This window comes from Pelodiscus sinensis, chromosome 7, assembly GCF_052426305.1.
Source record: "Pelodiscus sinensis isolate ZL-2025 chromosome 7, ASM5242630v1, whole genome shotgun sequence".
In the NCBI taxonomy this organism is placed as follows: Eukaryota; Metazoa; Chordata; order Testudines; family Trionychidae; genus Pelodiscus; species Pelodiscus sinensis.
Genome location: NC_143058.1, coordinates 4,680,073 through 4,694,459, shown reverse-complemented (window position 1 = coordinate 4,694,459; position 14,387 = coordinate 4,680,073). Strand labels below are relative to the sequence as shown.

The 14,387-nt window shown below is 41.1% G+C and overlaps 1 protein-coding gene across 2 annotated transcripts in view; it reads left to right on the top strand.

Moving 5' to 3' along the window:
* XRCC5 (X-ray repair cross complementing 5) overlaps positions 1-14,387 on the top strand; it is an 89,627-nt gene that overhangs the window by 49,998 nt on the left and 25,242 nt on the right. For both annotated transcript variants that reach the window (XM_075933031.2, XM_089779634.1), the window contains 2 exons: positions 37-130; positions 3,063-3,132. In XM_075933031.2, coding sequence (XP_075789146.2) covers positions 37-130; positions 3,063-3,132 — 164 coding nt within the window. The remainder of the gene's footprint in view (positions 1-36; positions 131-3,062; positions 3,133-14,387) is intronic.

Below are 14,387 nucleotides of genomic sequence, written 5' to 3'. Positions count from 1 at the left end.
TTGCTCTATTTAGTTTATTGTAATCTTCTCTTCCAGCAACGAAGATGAACCCAGTGCTAAAAAAGCAAGAGAGGAAAATGAAGAAGGTGGCTTTAGCATCTCAAACCTTGCTGAAGGCAATGTCACCAGTGTAAGCACATCTCTACGGAGCCTCTCTTTCATGGGCACAAGTAGTTCTAGACCTTTCCTTGGGGGACTTTTTCTATATCTTACATGAAATACATGAACGGAGGGGCATCTCAAATTTGAAGTACATTTGATTGATAATGTAAAATGAACTGACTAGCCCTGTTCTTGTGTGTGCCTGAATGTAGAAGCCAGCTAGCTCTGACTGCTTTTAAGGCAACATTCTTTCTTTTCAACATGCATATATAATACTGAGAGGTGGACCAAACCTGGGACCTCTGGAGCTTAGTGCATGAGTGTCTACCACATAAGCTCAAAGCCAGCAGGCTCTTAGCAAAGACTGTAGAGCACACTCATTCTTTCTCTCTGTAAGTGCTCTGAGTGCCATTCCATGGGACAGTGAACGGTACCCAGTAGGTGTTTGGGTTACACATAGAATGCCCAAGAGCAATTCTATAGGTCAGTGTTTCTCAAAATGGTCCACAAAACCAGTCTGAGAAACCTGCTAACTGGCTGCTCCAGTGTGTTTATTTACCTGCTCCGCAGCCATGGAACCTCATGGCTCCTATTGGCTCTGGTTCGCTGTTTTCAGCCCAGGGGAGCCACGGAAAGCGGTGTGGGCTAGGGAGCCACGAGGCTTCATGGCCACAGAGCCAGTAAATAAACACACCGGAGTTGCCTGTTAGCAGGTTTCTCAGAGTGGTTTTGCAGACCACTTTGAGAAACACTGCTATAGGTGTAAGTAGAATTTCAGAATCAAGATTCACTGTTAGATCCACGAGCAGAATTTTTGCTCTTAATTTTCTCTTGTATCTGCTGCTTTTAAAAACAAAATAAAGACCTTCATATTCCATTTTTTTCCAAATGTTGCCATGATTTCAGATTCTATTGTCTATTGCTTGGGGATACAAATTGTAATATTGGTTTAATTTTCCATCAGAATAAACAGTTAAATAAGCTTCCTATCTGTTAGATTTCATTGGCATGGAAAAAACCAACACATGGTCTGGTAGCACTGTATAGACTAACAAAACATGTAGATGGAATCCTGAGCTTTCATGGGCACAGCCCACTTCTTTAGATGACCGGAGTTTTGAGTTTAGGATGTGCTGACCCAAAATAAATAGGAGAGAAGGAAGTTGGGGGGGAGGAGTGGAGAGAGGGAGCAGAGGGTATAGAAAATCAGGAAGGTGGAGGGAATCAGTAAATATCTGAAGATTGGGTAGTAAAAATGAAGCAAATAAGAATCAAAGTCAATTTTTACTACCCAATCTTCGGATACTTACTGATTCCTTCCACCTTTCTGATTTTCTGTACCCTCTGCTCTCTGTCTCCCACCCCCTTCTTTTTTTTCCTTCACCTCCCCCCCTTCTCTCCTATTTATTTTGGGTCTGCACATCCCTAAACTCAAAACTCCGGTCATTTGAAGAAGTGGGCTGTACCCACGAAAGTTCCTAATACCATCTTCATGTTTTGTTCGTATATACAGTGATACCAGACCATTTGTTGTTTTTTTCTGTACAGACTAACTCGGCTACACCATTGGCATGCAAGTATGTGGTGGAGCTATGCATCTTCCTTTGCGTGCCTAATTTTGGTGTCAGAGAAAAACAGTTATTTCATATACATTAAGATGAAAATATCTCAGGTCTCTTCAACACTTGATATGTATGAGGTGATTAAAAAAGAAAAAAAGCTGTGCTCATTTCACACCCAACATAAAAATCTGATTTTTCTTAATCGCATAATATAGTTTTGAAAAATAAAATAAAAAAACCACCAACCCACTAGCAGATGGGCTTTCAAAGAAACAGTTTATTAGAAGATCTGCATGAGAAACGTTTGCTTGTAAAGCATTAAAATGTAAAATAAATGTAGAAGAATTTTGAGACTCTGTTTAGGGAACAGAGTTCAAACACACCTTTTCCCTGAAGCCAGTAGAGGTTGGTGGTACATGGGGAGTGTTCATAGAGAATGTAGTCAGAAAACACCCAGAAGCGAAGTATTATAGGATGCAGACAGCAAATGGATGGGCTACATAGCCTCTTTTAGTTCCTAATCATTTCCTGTGAAAATTTCTTGCAACCTAAAACATTTTGCATCTTTTTCTTGCTTTCTTTTCAGTTTGCTATTAGAATATATGTTAGAATACTAGGGGCCAAGTACTTCCCTCCAATCCACTAGCCGATATGTAAACTGAAGGCAGAATTTGGCCTTAAGGAAGGATTCAATGTTGTGGGTTAGATTTATCAAGTAGGGACCAAAGCTAAGAGCATTTCTGTATCTTCAGAACAGTGGAGGCTTTCTAATAGAGGAATTGTGATCTTATATTTTATTGTGACTCATAGTTAATGTGATACACTGGAAAAACAATGCTAAGCAGTGTATTTCTGCAGCTCTTCTGCCCATTTGTGCAGTGAATATTTCTTTATGCCTGACCTGCTTTTAGTTCCCTTAGTTTGTGTGAGGTCTCTGCACTTACATGCTTTCTTAAAGCATCAGTTCTGAAATGTCAGACTGGACCAGAAAGGGCAGCAGCTAACTGAATTGGGTATTAGCTTTTCAGTTCCAGTATCTTATTGGAGGGCCACACAAACTGCTATGTACCTATGTGGCTAAGAATTCCCACTTCGAATTAAGCACATTAGGAGGAATAAGCAGTCTTTGCTACAAAAGTCTGAAAGTTGAACTAGCCAGTATTACTGTATTTCGGAATTACTGTATTTCGGATCTCAAACGCCTAGAGAATGTGATCAGTTCATTGGAAGGAAGTTAGTACGAGTGAAAAGCAAAAAACAACAACAAAAACAAAGAAACAAAACAACCGTAGCTTCACCCTCCATGTTAAAACTGAATTGTAAATTTTGTGCTGATATATAGGCAGGAAGGGGATCTGTGAGTTGGCATGTATTATAATCATCTCTCCGTCTTTATAGGTTGGAAGTATTAACCCAGCAGAAAACTTCTGTGTTCTAGTGAGGCAGAAGAATGCGAACTTTAAGGAAGGTAAATTGCTTTTATCTGCCTTAACTCTAACAACATCTTCAGTGTTCAAATGTCCATAAGAGAAAATTCATCCCAACAGTTGGCACTAATTGGTCCTCTTGTTGTCAGCTTCAGCTGAGGGTGGGGATTGTGCGAACTTTATAAATGGCACATTCTGCTCATATATGGAGATGTGTTTTATCTGGATCAGGATTGAAGCATGTTGGTAGGCTGGCATGTTCTGCTACTGCTGATTTGTCCTGTTCGTGAAGAAATACAAATGTAATCTCTAATAATCTGCATAAATAAATAGGTATCCTCTGTTACTCTAGTGAGTGAATGAATGAGGGTATGTGGATATAGGTAGAAGTGGGGGTGAGAGTCTGAATAAAGGCAGCACTTGTATGTATTAAATATGCACCCAATCAGCCTGTCACTCAGCACACAGAAAAGAAATTGATGTAGAATCAGTGACCAATCTATTGGCTGTGATATTTGCTTGTTCTAATCTTGAAAATCCAAGTAAAACTTCTGTGTTTATACCATTTTCCTCCCCTCACCCTCTGGGGTTGGCCATCATTTTAGCATAATTCCTATGAATACTGAAAATACCCATGGAGCACAGCTACAGGGGAATGAGTAAAAGACTCAGAGCTGCAAACTCTGGTGTACGGTGAGAAGAGTGATCCTGTACCAAGCCATAGACAGGTGCAGTGGTTTCAGATGATGCCTCCCAGAAGATGTTAAAGCAGTGTTTCTTAAACTGTGTTCAGTGTGCCGCGAGGCAGTCGGAGGTGTGCCGGGGAGACCACAGAATTTAAAATGGCCAAATGGCCATCCTTAAAGGGGCAGGAGACCTTTTTGGTGGGTTTTTTTTGCTCAATAACTTTCCTCCACCACTTTTTTTCCCCCAATAGTTTTCCCCCCGACTTTTTTTTTCTCAACCAAAAATCCTTGGTGTTCCTCATAAAAGAAAATGGTTTGGTTTTCCTCGATCTTAAAAAGTTAAATAAACACTGTGTTAAAGGAACCCTGTGTCTCTGAAAACCTTGGCTTTCAGGAGTGGGCAGAATGTGTTCAGAATTAGTTTTCTCTTTTTGGTGTTTGGGAACCTACTCGTTTGCATCCAGCCTCCCTTCTCATGACCGATAGTAACTGCATGCTAGGAACAGTGTGAGAGAGAAACTGATTTGAATGCTGGTAAATGAGAAAATGTATTATTTTAGAGGGAGGGGATTGGGGAAAGAGTTTCACATACCTTGGATCCTGAATTTCTTCTGTCACACCTTGCTTTCCCTTTCCACCATTACCTGTTTGTTGGAACTAGATGTGTTTTTCTCCTGCCTTGGGAAACAGGCTCCTGCCTTGGTTGCTGCCCTAGTGGCCTCTAGAACTGGGCGTGATCAAAGTGCAGCCCATATAGTTCTTCAAGGTCGCTCATGGTTGCCACCTTTTGTATGGATGTTTGGCTGCTGGAAACTACATTTTTAGTTGTTCCATCTTGATCCAAGCAGTCAGGTTTCTTTTTTGAATGGGCACTCTCTTACAGCCACACCTCCCTATTAAGGAGAGTAATTTCAAGCTACTCTCTTTTTTGCAAAATAAATGAAGCACTCAAGATTAGCAGTATAAAAGCAGAATAGCTACCAAAATGTATAGAAAGTGACAGCTGATCTGCTGATATAATTGCTATAAAAGCATATGAGGTCGCTGTTAAGATTTTGCATTAAAGTGCAAGTTGGATGAAGTTGGCAATGTATTGCTAACAGAAGGAGATGGAAGTGAAAGCCTTATTGGGAGAGGGTATTAACAATGGTGTTGCAGGCAAAATGAAAGTGGAAAGGTTTTGCACCAGTCTGTCTATGTATAATTTTCATTCTTTTAAGGTTTTGCGGTTTTCTTGTAAGGTTTTGGTTTCACCACCAGGTAAAGGAAGGAGTGAAAGGTAAAAAGGCATTGTTTAAAAAGTGGAAGTTAAGGCCTAGTGAGGAAGATAGAAAAGAGCATAAACTCTGTCAAATTATGTTTAAAAATATAATAAGGAAAGGCAAAAAAGGAATTTGAAGAACAGCTAACCAAAAATTGAAAAAATAATAGCAAAGTTTTTTTAAGTACATCAGAAGCAGGAAGCTTGCTAAACAACCAGTGGACTACTGGAGGATCGAAATGCTAAAGGAGCGCTCAAAGATGATGTCATTGCAGAGAAACTAAATGAGTTCTGTGCATTGGTCTTCATGGATGATGATGTTAGGGAGAGTCCCAAACCTGAGCCAGCCTTTTAGGTGACACGGTTGAGGAATTTTCCCAGAGTGAGGTGTGATTAGAGGAGGTTTTAGAACAAATTGATAAACTAAACAGTGACAAGTCACCAGGACCAGATGACATTCACTTAAGAGTTTTGGAAGAACTGAGATGTGAAATTGCAGAACTACTAATTGTGGTTTGAAATGTAGCCTCTAGTCATTTGGTACAGAAACTGATTTAGAGGATAGCTAACGTGACACCAATTTTCACAAAGGGCTCCAAAGGCGATCTTGGCAATTACAGACCAGTAAGTCTAATTTCAGTACTTGGCAAATTGGTTGACTCTACTGTAAAGAACAGAATTGTCAGACACATCGATGAACATAATTTGCTGGGGGAAGAGTCAACACGGTTTCTGTAAAGAGAAATCATGACTCACTAATCTACTTGAATTCTTTGAGAGGGTCAATAAGCATGTGGATAAGGGTTATAATGTACATAGATTTCCAGAAGGCCTTTGACAAGGTTGCTCACCAAAGGCTCTTAAGCAGTCTAAGCTGTCATGGGGTAAGAGGGAAGGTTCTCTCTTGGATTGATAACTGGTTGAAAGCAGGAGCGGCCTGAGACGGGCTACGGCAGCTGGCTCCCCAGGCGGAACACGCGAACTACGCCCCCGCCTGCACGGCCTTCAATGGAGTGACATCATCATCGGGCGCCCCGTTGAAGGTGGCGCCCTAGGGAACGGCCGAATCGGCCTATAGTCACGGGCCGCCCCTGGTTAAAAGATATGAAACAAAGGGTAGGAATAAATGGTATTTTTTTCAGAATGGAGAAAGGTAACTCTTCAAGATCGTTAAGTTTAAAGCAAACTGAAGAGCTTCAGAAGGATTTCTCACAAAACTGAGTGATTGGACAACAAAATGGCAGATGAATTTTATTGTTGATAAATGCAAAGTAATGCTTATTGGAAAACTTAATCCCAACTAGGGATGTAAAGTCCTGCTAAATCAGTTAACTGGTTAAACCTTAGATTGTTACTGCTTGCTCCCCAATGAGGGGACTGGCAGCAGGAATTCGCAGCCCAGTGTGTGGGGGTGGCCAGCTCTGGCTCCTTTCCTCCTTCTCTCCCCGCCCCACCCGAGCACGGGTGGCCAGCTCCTACTTCCACCCTTCTTTCCCCGATGTGGGGCGGCCAGCTTTTACTCCCAGCCCACTGCACACGCGGGGAGGAAGGGGAGGAGGGTGGCAGCTGGCTCCCGACCCTTACTGGCTCCTAACTGGTACACAGGAAGCATCATCATTTATAAGATGATGGTTACTGGATAACTGGTTATGCGTTCTCACCCCTAATCCCAACTATATGTGTAAAATGATGGGAGCTAACATAACTGTTACCACTAGAGACAGAGATCTTGGCGTCATTGTGGATAGTTCCCTGAAAACATCCATTCAATGTGCAGCAGCAGTTTAAAAAAAAAAAAGGCAGAAAACAATGTCAGGAATAATTTAAAAAGGAATAGAGAATAAGACAGAAAATATCTTATTGCCTCTATATAAATCCATGCAGATGTGGTCGCCTCATCTCAAAAAAGATATCTTGGCATTGGAAAAAGTTCAGAAAAGGGCAACAAAAATGATTAGGGGTTTGGAATGGCTGTCATATGAGGAGGGATTAATAACACTGGAACTTTTCAGCTTAGTAAAGAGGAGGCTAAAGGGGGATATGATAGAGGTCTCTATAAAGTCATGACCAGTATGGATAAAGTATATATGGAAAAGTTATTTACTAGCTTCCATAACACAAGTAGGGAGGGTCACCAAATGAAATTAATAGGTAGCAGGTTTAAAACAAACAAAAGGATGTTTTTCTTCACACAACACACAGTCAGCCTGTGGAACTCCTTGCCAGAGGATTTTGTGAACACCAGGGCTTTAACAGGTTCAAAAAAGAACTAGATGAATTAATAGAGGATAGGTCCATCAATGGCCATTAGCCAGAATGGGTAGAAATGGTGTCCTTAGCCTCTGTTCATCAGAGGCTGGAAATGGATGACAGGAGAGGGATCACCTTTTGATTACCTTATGTAAATCACAGTTGATTGCTCAGAATTTTGATAATCAAAATTCACTTAAATTATAAATGAATGACCTGTTTTTAGAATGTTGTTAATTAAAGCAAACAACAGAAATCCCCTCATTCAGAAACTATTTGAAATTGTATTTCCAAATATCAGCTGCATCAAAATTCAGTGGAGTATACGATAGGCTAAAGTGGAATCCAGATGCCCCAAATAAAAGTCATACGTAAAATACTCTTTAGCAGCAATTAATTAAATCATGAAGGAATGTTATTTAACCCACAAATACTAAAATCTACATAATGGACATATTGGAAACTATTTAAGGTATATTTAAAGTTGCCTGTTCTTCAGTATCTGTCCCTGAAATGGTTGCCATCTGTGTTTGGATGGCTTTTGTCACTTCCAGCAATCTGCCTTTATTCTGTGTTTGATATGGGCTATAATTACAGGATATGGTTATACGGAATGTAGTCCAGATACCCATTAAGGAGGAGAGATGGGAGACACTGTATACATAAAAACATTTTCAGCATATTCATTTTTCTTCTTTAAAGCTTTAATAGTAGCTTGATATCTAAAAAAATTATAGACATACTTTTTAATGGCTTGACATATTGCTTTCTTGTGGTGTATAATAGTGAACCTTGCCTTAAAACTGCTGAATGATTTTGGATTTTTATGCTTTTTATGTCATACTTAAGGAGAGAAATATTTTTTTTTTTCTGGCAGAAAATGTGAAATGTAAAGCCCCTAAGTAGAAAAAGGTACATCATCTGGAATTCAAATAGTTTATTGAAAAAAAGGCAACCAGATACCAACCTGCATTCTGTTATTTTAAAAGTTGACATACAAGTGAGAGAAAAAGAGTTTGTGCCTCATTTTGCTGCTTTATGAGGTAGAAAGAATACTGGAGAATCTTCCATGCTAGGGAGAATCTCAGTTTCTAATTAAAAAAAAAAAAAGAGGACTAAAAAAACGCTGTAATGTCTGAAGACCTAGTCAAATGATGACTTTGCAAGAGCTAGGAGAGTAAAAATTGAGTTACTAAGAGTAGAAAGAACTTTTCATCAGACTAATTAATATTTTGGAGAAGTGTTTTTTAGACATTGAAGTTATATACAGTAGACTTCCGATAATCCGGAACCTATGGGACCTAGGTGGTGCCGGATTATCAGATATGCTGGACTATCAAGAGGTACTATAAGATGGTTATGTATATACACTATATACATTATATACTGTATATAAAGTGTTCTTAATCCTTTTTATTGTACATACAGTATACAGTATATGTTTTATGTTTTTTAAGCCTTTTTTACCCTTTTTGCTCAGTTCAGCTGCTGCCGCTGTTATCTTGTGACTCATTTTTTGCCGAGGCTCACTCACTAGGCTCTTGCCATTTTGATGCCGGACTATCAGGGATGCCGGACTATTGGAGTTTTACTGTAGGTGTTGAGAAAAAATTGTTTTAAAGATCAGCCACACTTCTACCTCCTTTCTGTATTATTATGATGAGGATGCTACTGCTACATATTTTATACCATCCTCAACGAGTTCTCCAGTAAAACCATTAGATCTGGACCTGGTGTTTTTGATATTTCCCAAGTTCAACAACAACAACAACAACGTAAACTCCACAACTGAAAAAAACCCTTAAGAAAGGCTTGACAGGTTTATTTTTTGTTTTGTTTTAAAGAGGCAAAAAAGGTCTTGTGCATTGACTTTACTAGCATTTTGAAGCTCTGCAGCTTGCAATGGGCTCCAGCTTTATGGCGTTCATGGAAGAAAGCAGTGTGCGTGCTAAGTAAACTGTGTCACAGGGCCATGTGCTGAGTTTCACAGTATGTATACACAATGTGTAACCCCTTAGCTAGCGGAAGCCAGGTCATTGAATGTATATGTATCTGTTGGGTTTATTAGAGACTGCCCTTTTTTTAGTCAAGCAGAAGGATTGTCTTGATTTCAGATAGGCAGGGGCAGATGTGCTTCCTGAGACCAGCACTCCAATTTGTTGTCAAACCGTAATCATCTTCACTTTGTAACTGAAGCATGTGTAGTTTGTCACTTTAGAGTCCCACTCGTGTATGTTTGAGGAGGCCTGGCTACTGCTGTGATCGTTATTGCCGAGGATGCTGGCACTTTCAAAGTCTCCGTGTTTCTTTTTTCAAATAGCTTCACTCTGTTGTTTACTGTTCCTAGCCACAAAGGTGTTATTTTATGCAGGTCTTGCTCAGATGAGGTTACACATGCTCAGTCATCCACGAAGAGCAGTTGCTCTAATGAGAGCCGCTGACACCTCTGTCAATGCATGCAAATAAAATAGATTAGTTTGTTTGAGTGAAACCTACTCTTTACTTCAGAGAGAGATCACGAGTTGCTTCATCTACGGTGGCTGCAAAGAAAAGTCTAAAACGCAGTGCGCCTATATTTTATGCACTTTGCTTGCCGTCATTATAATGCCAAAAGAGTTGAATGTCATTTTGCCTAGATAGACTTTTACAATTATGCTGTCTACTCTCAGATTGTTGGCTAAGAGCGGACATCTTATCCTGGCAGCCATATTTTCTTACGAGCCCCCAGAGATTCGGGTTGCTGACAGAATTAAGTTAGACTGATAAAAGAATATGTAAAGGTCTTTGTTTTGTTCTGTGAATTTTCCTTACAGTTGTTTAGCAGCAAAAATCGTATCAGACAGCCTGCATTGAAGCCAAAAATCATACTGACATGATGTAGTGTCTGATATCGAGCAATCAATTTAGAAGGACTCTTAGTATTCTCCTAATAAAGAGATATTGCTGCAGTTACAGCTTTGGAGTTTATGAAGAGCACTATAGAAATGCCTAGAAAAATTAGCAATACCACTATCATTCTTTTCGTGTTTGTGCTTGCAATTTTGTCAATTTTTTTTACTCCCAGACATTACAAAGAAATGACATTAGAGAGTCAATCGGTGCATCTCATCCACCTATATAGATCTCAGCAAGTCTTCTATCAGTCCTAGGGGAGCCATAGTGTTTCCATAGCTTTGCAAATTTCCTCCTTAGTAGAAATTACTTCCAGGTTTTTTTACCTCATATTGTTTCATGTGGGTAAGTGAATTATGTGATGATAGATTTGGTTTGGAAATTTACCAAATGTTCGCACCAAAGGTGGTACTGTCTTGTTAAGCTTTTCAGTATAAAGAAGTGCAGCAAAGATTATTAATGTCTATTACAAGACACTTGTATTTCTTGTTGGTACGTGTTTGATTTTAGTTCACCTGCTGGTTTAGTGCCCCCAGGTATCCTTCACCTATCAGAGATAGCTGCCAGGTTCACAAAAATCCATGATTGATTTGATAAAAATAGTTTATCCGCTAGGAGATTTATGTATTCAATTTCTTAGAAGTTCTCTGTAAATTTGCCTATTAACTTCAGATTATTGGTCATCCAAAGGAGTCTCTCAGCTTCTACTAGTTGTATCTGTCATTGTACAGTAAAACTCCAGTTGTTCGTCATCCAGTGGTCCGGCACTCCCGATAGTCCGGCACCAACTGGATCAATTGGAGCTGCTTGGCCCCCGGCTTCGCCAAGTCTGACGCTGGTCAGTTTCAGCAGCTGGCGTGCTGCCGGGGTGATCCTGCAGTACCGCCCCACACCTGAGCGGCACTGCGTGCCCACCCTGGCAGCACCCCAGCTGCTCTGCCCCCAGCTTCCCTAAGTCCACCGCTGCTGAAACTGACCAGCATCGGACTTGGGGAAGCCGGGGGCAGAGCAGCTGGAGTGCTGCCCCCGCTGTGCAGTTCCCCACCAACCCCCCCCCCCGGACCCTTCATAGCCCCCCTTCCGGTACTCCGGCATATCCAATAATCCGCCACCCCCTGGGTCCCAAAGGTGCCGGATTATCAGAAGTTTACTGTATCTAGTCCATTTTTCCTCGATATATTGAGGAAAAACGTTGTCTGATGTATTGAGTTTTTTGCCCAAACTTACTTCACAACTGCAGTTAGTCAGGATTTACTGCTGAGGTGTCCTCACAGGTCTCTGGCTCCATCGATGATGAAAACTGGAAGGCTGCTTTTGAGTGTGCTCGGTGGCATGTGCTGTGTCGACTTGTGCACTCAGTCTCCACAGCAGACCCCAAGAGAGCCCCCAAAGATCACAAATCAGATAAGGATAGAAGGTGCCCGGCCAGGTGTATTGTTAAGCAAAGTACAGTCATAGCTGTCAATAGACTCCACTGAACCACTATGCATATGTACCCCATAACAATGGATTGACTCAATGAATGGGAAATTTCCATTCCCCCAGGTCATCCAAAGGCTGTCTCCCTCCCCCTATCCCCACTTTTATACAGGTACTAACAAATTACACATCATTGCTGACATGTCAGGTTGTCACTCTCTGATGCTTCTTCGATTCCACCCATCACCCTGTACCTTGTGGTTTGATTAGATCATCTCTATCCATCATGCTGTCATTTTAGACCCTTTCCTGTTCCTGGGTCTGTATCTGTGGGAAGTGTATACCAAGGTCTTTTTAATGAGCTGCTGGTACCATGTGTTTTCAACTTATACCAGTACCAATTACTGTTCTACACCTGGGCCTATTCCCAATTAGTGTTTTGCACTCTCAGCCCTGTTCATGCCAAGTTCTGTGAGCTGGGGCCTGCCTCTTGCTCACAGCTTAGCTTTGCTCTAGGTTAGCCATGTTTTGTCTATTGTTAGCTAGGCCTCAGACCTCTAACCAGGCCTGTGCTACATGGACTCATGGTTTAGGCCCTCATCTTACTACAATGACTACTTAGCTTGAGAACTTTAGAAGTTGAACTTGCATGTATGTTTACTGACATAGAACAAAGTAGCTGTTGTTTGATTGATTTTGCCTTCTAAGGTGATGCTTTATTGGGGTATTGTTAGTTTTCTTGTGTAAGAAAATACTTGGAGAACCACAAACAGAAATTGAAAATTCCTTGAAGGACAAGTGTGTGGAAGCATTCCTAAACTAAATGCTGCTACTTAGGACTTGTCTCCACTCCATGATGGATCGATGCTGCAGCGTTTGATCCACCAGCAGGTGATTTATCATGTCTGCTTAGACATGATATATCAATCTCCAAGTGCTTTCCCATCAACTCTGGTACTCCACTAGGATGAGAAGAGTAGTTGTAGTCAATGGGAGAGCAGCCTCTGCCAACCTTACCACAAGGAAGACACTATGGTCAGTATGTCAACTTCAGCTACCTTATATGAAGTTGTGTAGGGTAGATCAACAGGGTGGGAGGAAGAGGCTTAGAACAGACAAGGCCTTATAGCTCATAGTATTAGAGGAAAACTCCAGACATTCCCATATAGTTATCATATAACAAGTATCCACTTATATAAAGAGATTTAAGTGGGTAAAGATTTGACCTTAAGATGATGGAAGTCTCTGAAATGCAGAACAGTTTTCTAATTACAATTTAATTCTTCACAAGCTTGAGTTACAAATTGATGATCATCCTGGTGTATTTGTTACTAGTCTCTGTAACTGATGAGTCAGTAGCTCTCACTCTGAGCACTGTCGTTTCTTACAAATCATTATGATGGGAGCACTGAATGATTCAGGAAATTAGTAATAGAGAAGGGAGCCTTTCATCTGTGGATTAGCTAGCTCTAGTGGATAGTGCCTGATACGTTTCATCATCTGCTGGTGATTACTTTGATATGGAACCTTATCCACTGAAAATTGTGTTAGGACCACAATACAACGGTCTCAGTTGATGCCAGTCAGTACCCTTGTTGGCAATGTAATCAAGGAGGACCAGGGCTGAACAGAATAAATGTATAGACATTGACTTGTGCTTTTAGTGCTGGGGTAACATCTCAGTCAGAATTGAGGCATGTCAGGGCAGTGGAGCAAGCTTGTGCTGCTGCAGTCTATGCTGCATCTATGCAGTGGATAAAAAAGGGCAGTAGTGTTCAGTGGAGTCACTCTGGCATATTTCACCAAAGGTAGAAGCACTAGTAAATGTGTCTTACAACACAGAATGTCTCTTGCATTGATAGAGGATGAATTAATTGCTGTCCTTCTCTAATACATTTGGCCATCCTATGAACATGTAATTCATTATGTAGCCCAATCAGCTATACCATGGCAAAACAAGTAGGAAAGATCAAAACTTCAAGGCAGCGAGAGGGAAAATGTTAACAAGTGGGACTGCAGGTCAGGATAACACAGGAATTCCAGCTCCTGCAAAATCCAGGATAGAAACCTTGCAAAAGAATGTATCTCGCCAATGGTCTGAACTCGGTGAAGGCTCTCGGTAAGGTCCTCAGTGTTTGGGACCCATATATGATACTAGGGATGTTAAATATCGGTTAACTGAATAGTTGAATAATCTCATGAATTCTTATTGGTTACTCGACTATTCTATAGTCCCTGTGAACTGGCTGCCTGTCACCTGTGCTGCTGCCTATGATACAGGGGTGGCAGCAGCCACTTTCGCAGGTCGGGGGGAGGCGGTCTGAGCTCCTGGACCCAGCATGAGCCAGAACTGAGACAGGCTGCCTGCCCACCTACCTCCTAATACAGGCCGTCCTTGCTATAGGTCCAAAATACATTCCGAAAAACTCAGACTTATAGTGAAACAACTTAAACGGGGAATTTTTTCCCCATGGCTGACTTCCATTTGTGCAAATTGCTTTTTTTCCCCATGGTTTAAGAGTGGGGAATGGGAGGACTTACAAAGCATCTGTTCCTACAAGCGTCAAAGACTTAAGTGTGGAACGGATGTATACTGGGGCGACTTATAGCAGGGATGACCTGTAACATTTTACATGCAGAGCCACAACGAGGATGGAGATAGGTTGCTGGCTAGCCTTCTAAAAAATGTATTGGCAGGAGGTGAGGAGGGATACGTGTAGTCTGTAGCATTAACCTATAAGCTTTTGCTTACCAGTTAATCGACTATACCATTACATCCCTATATGAT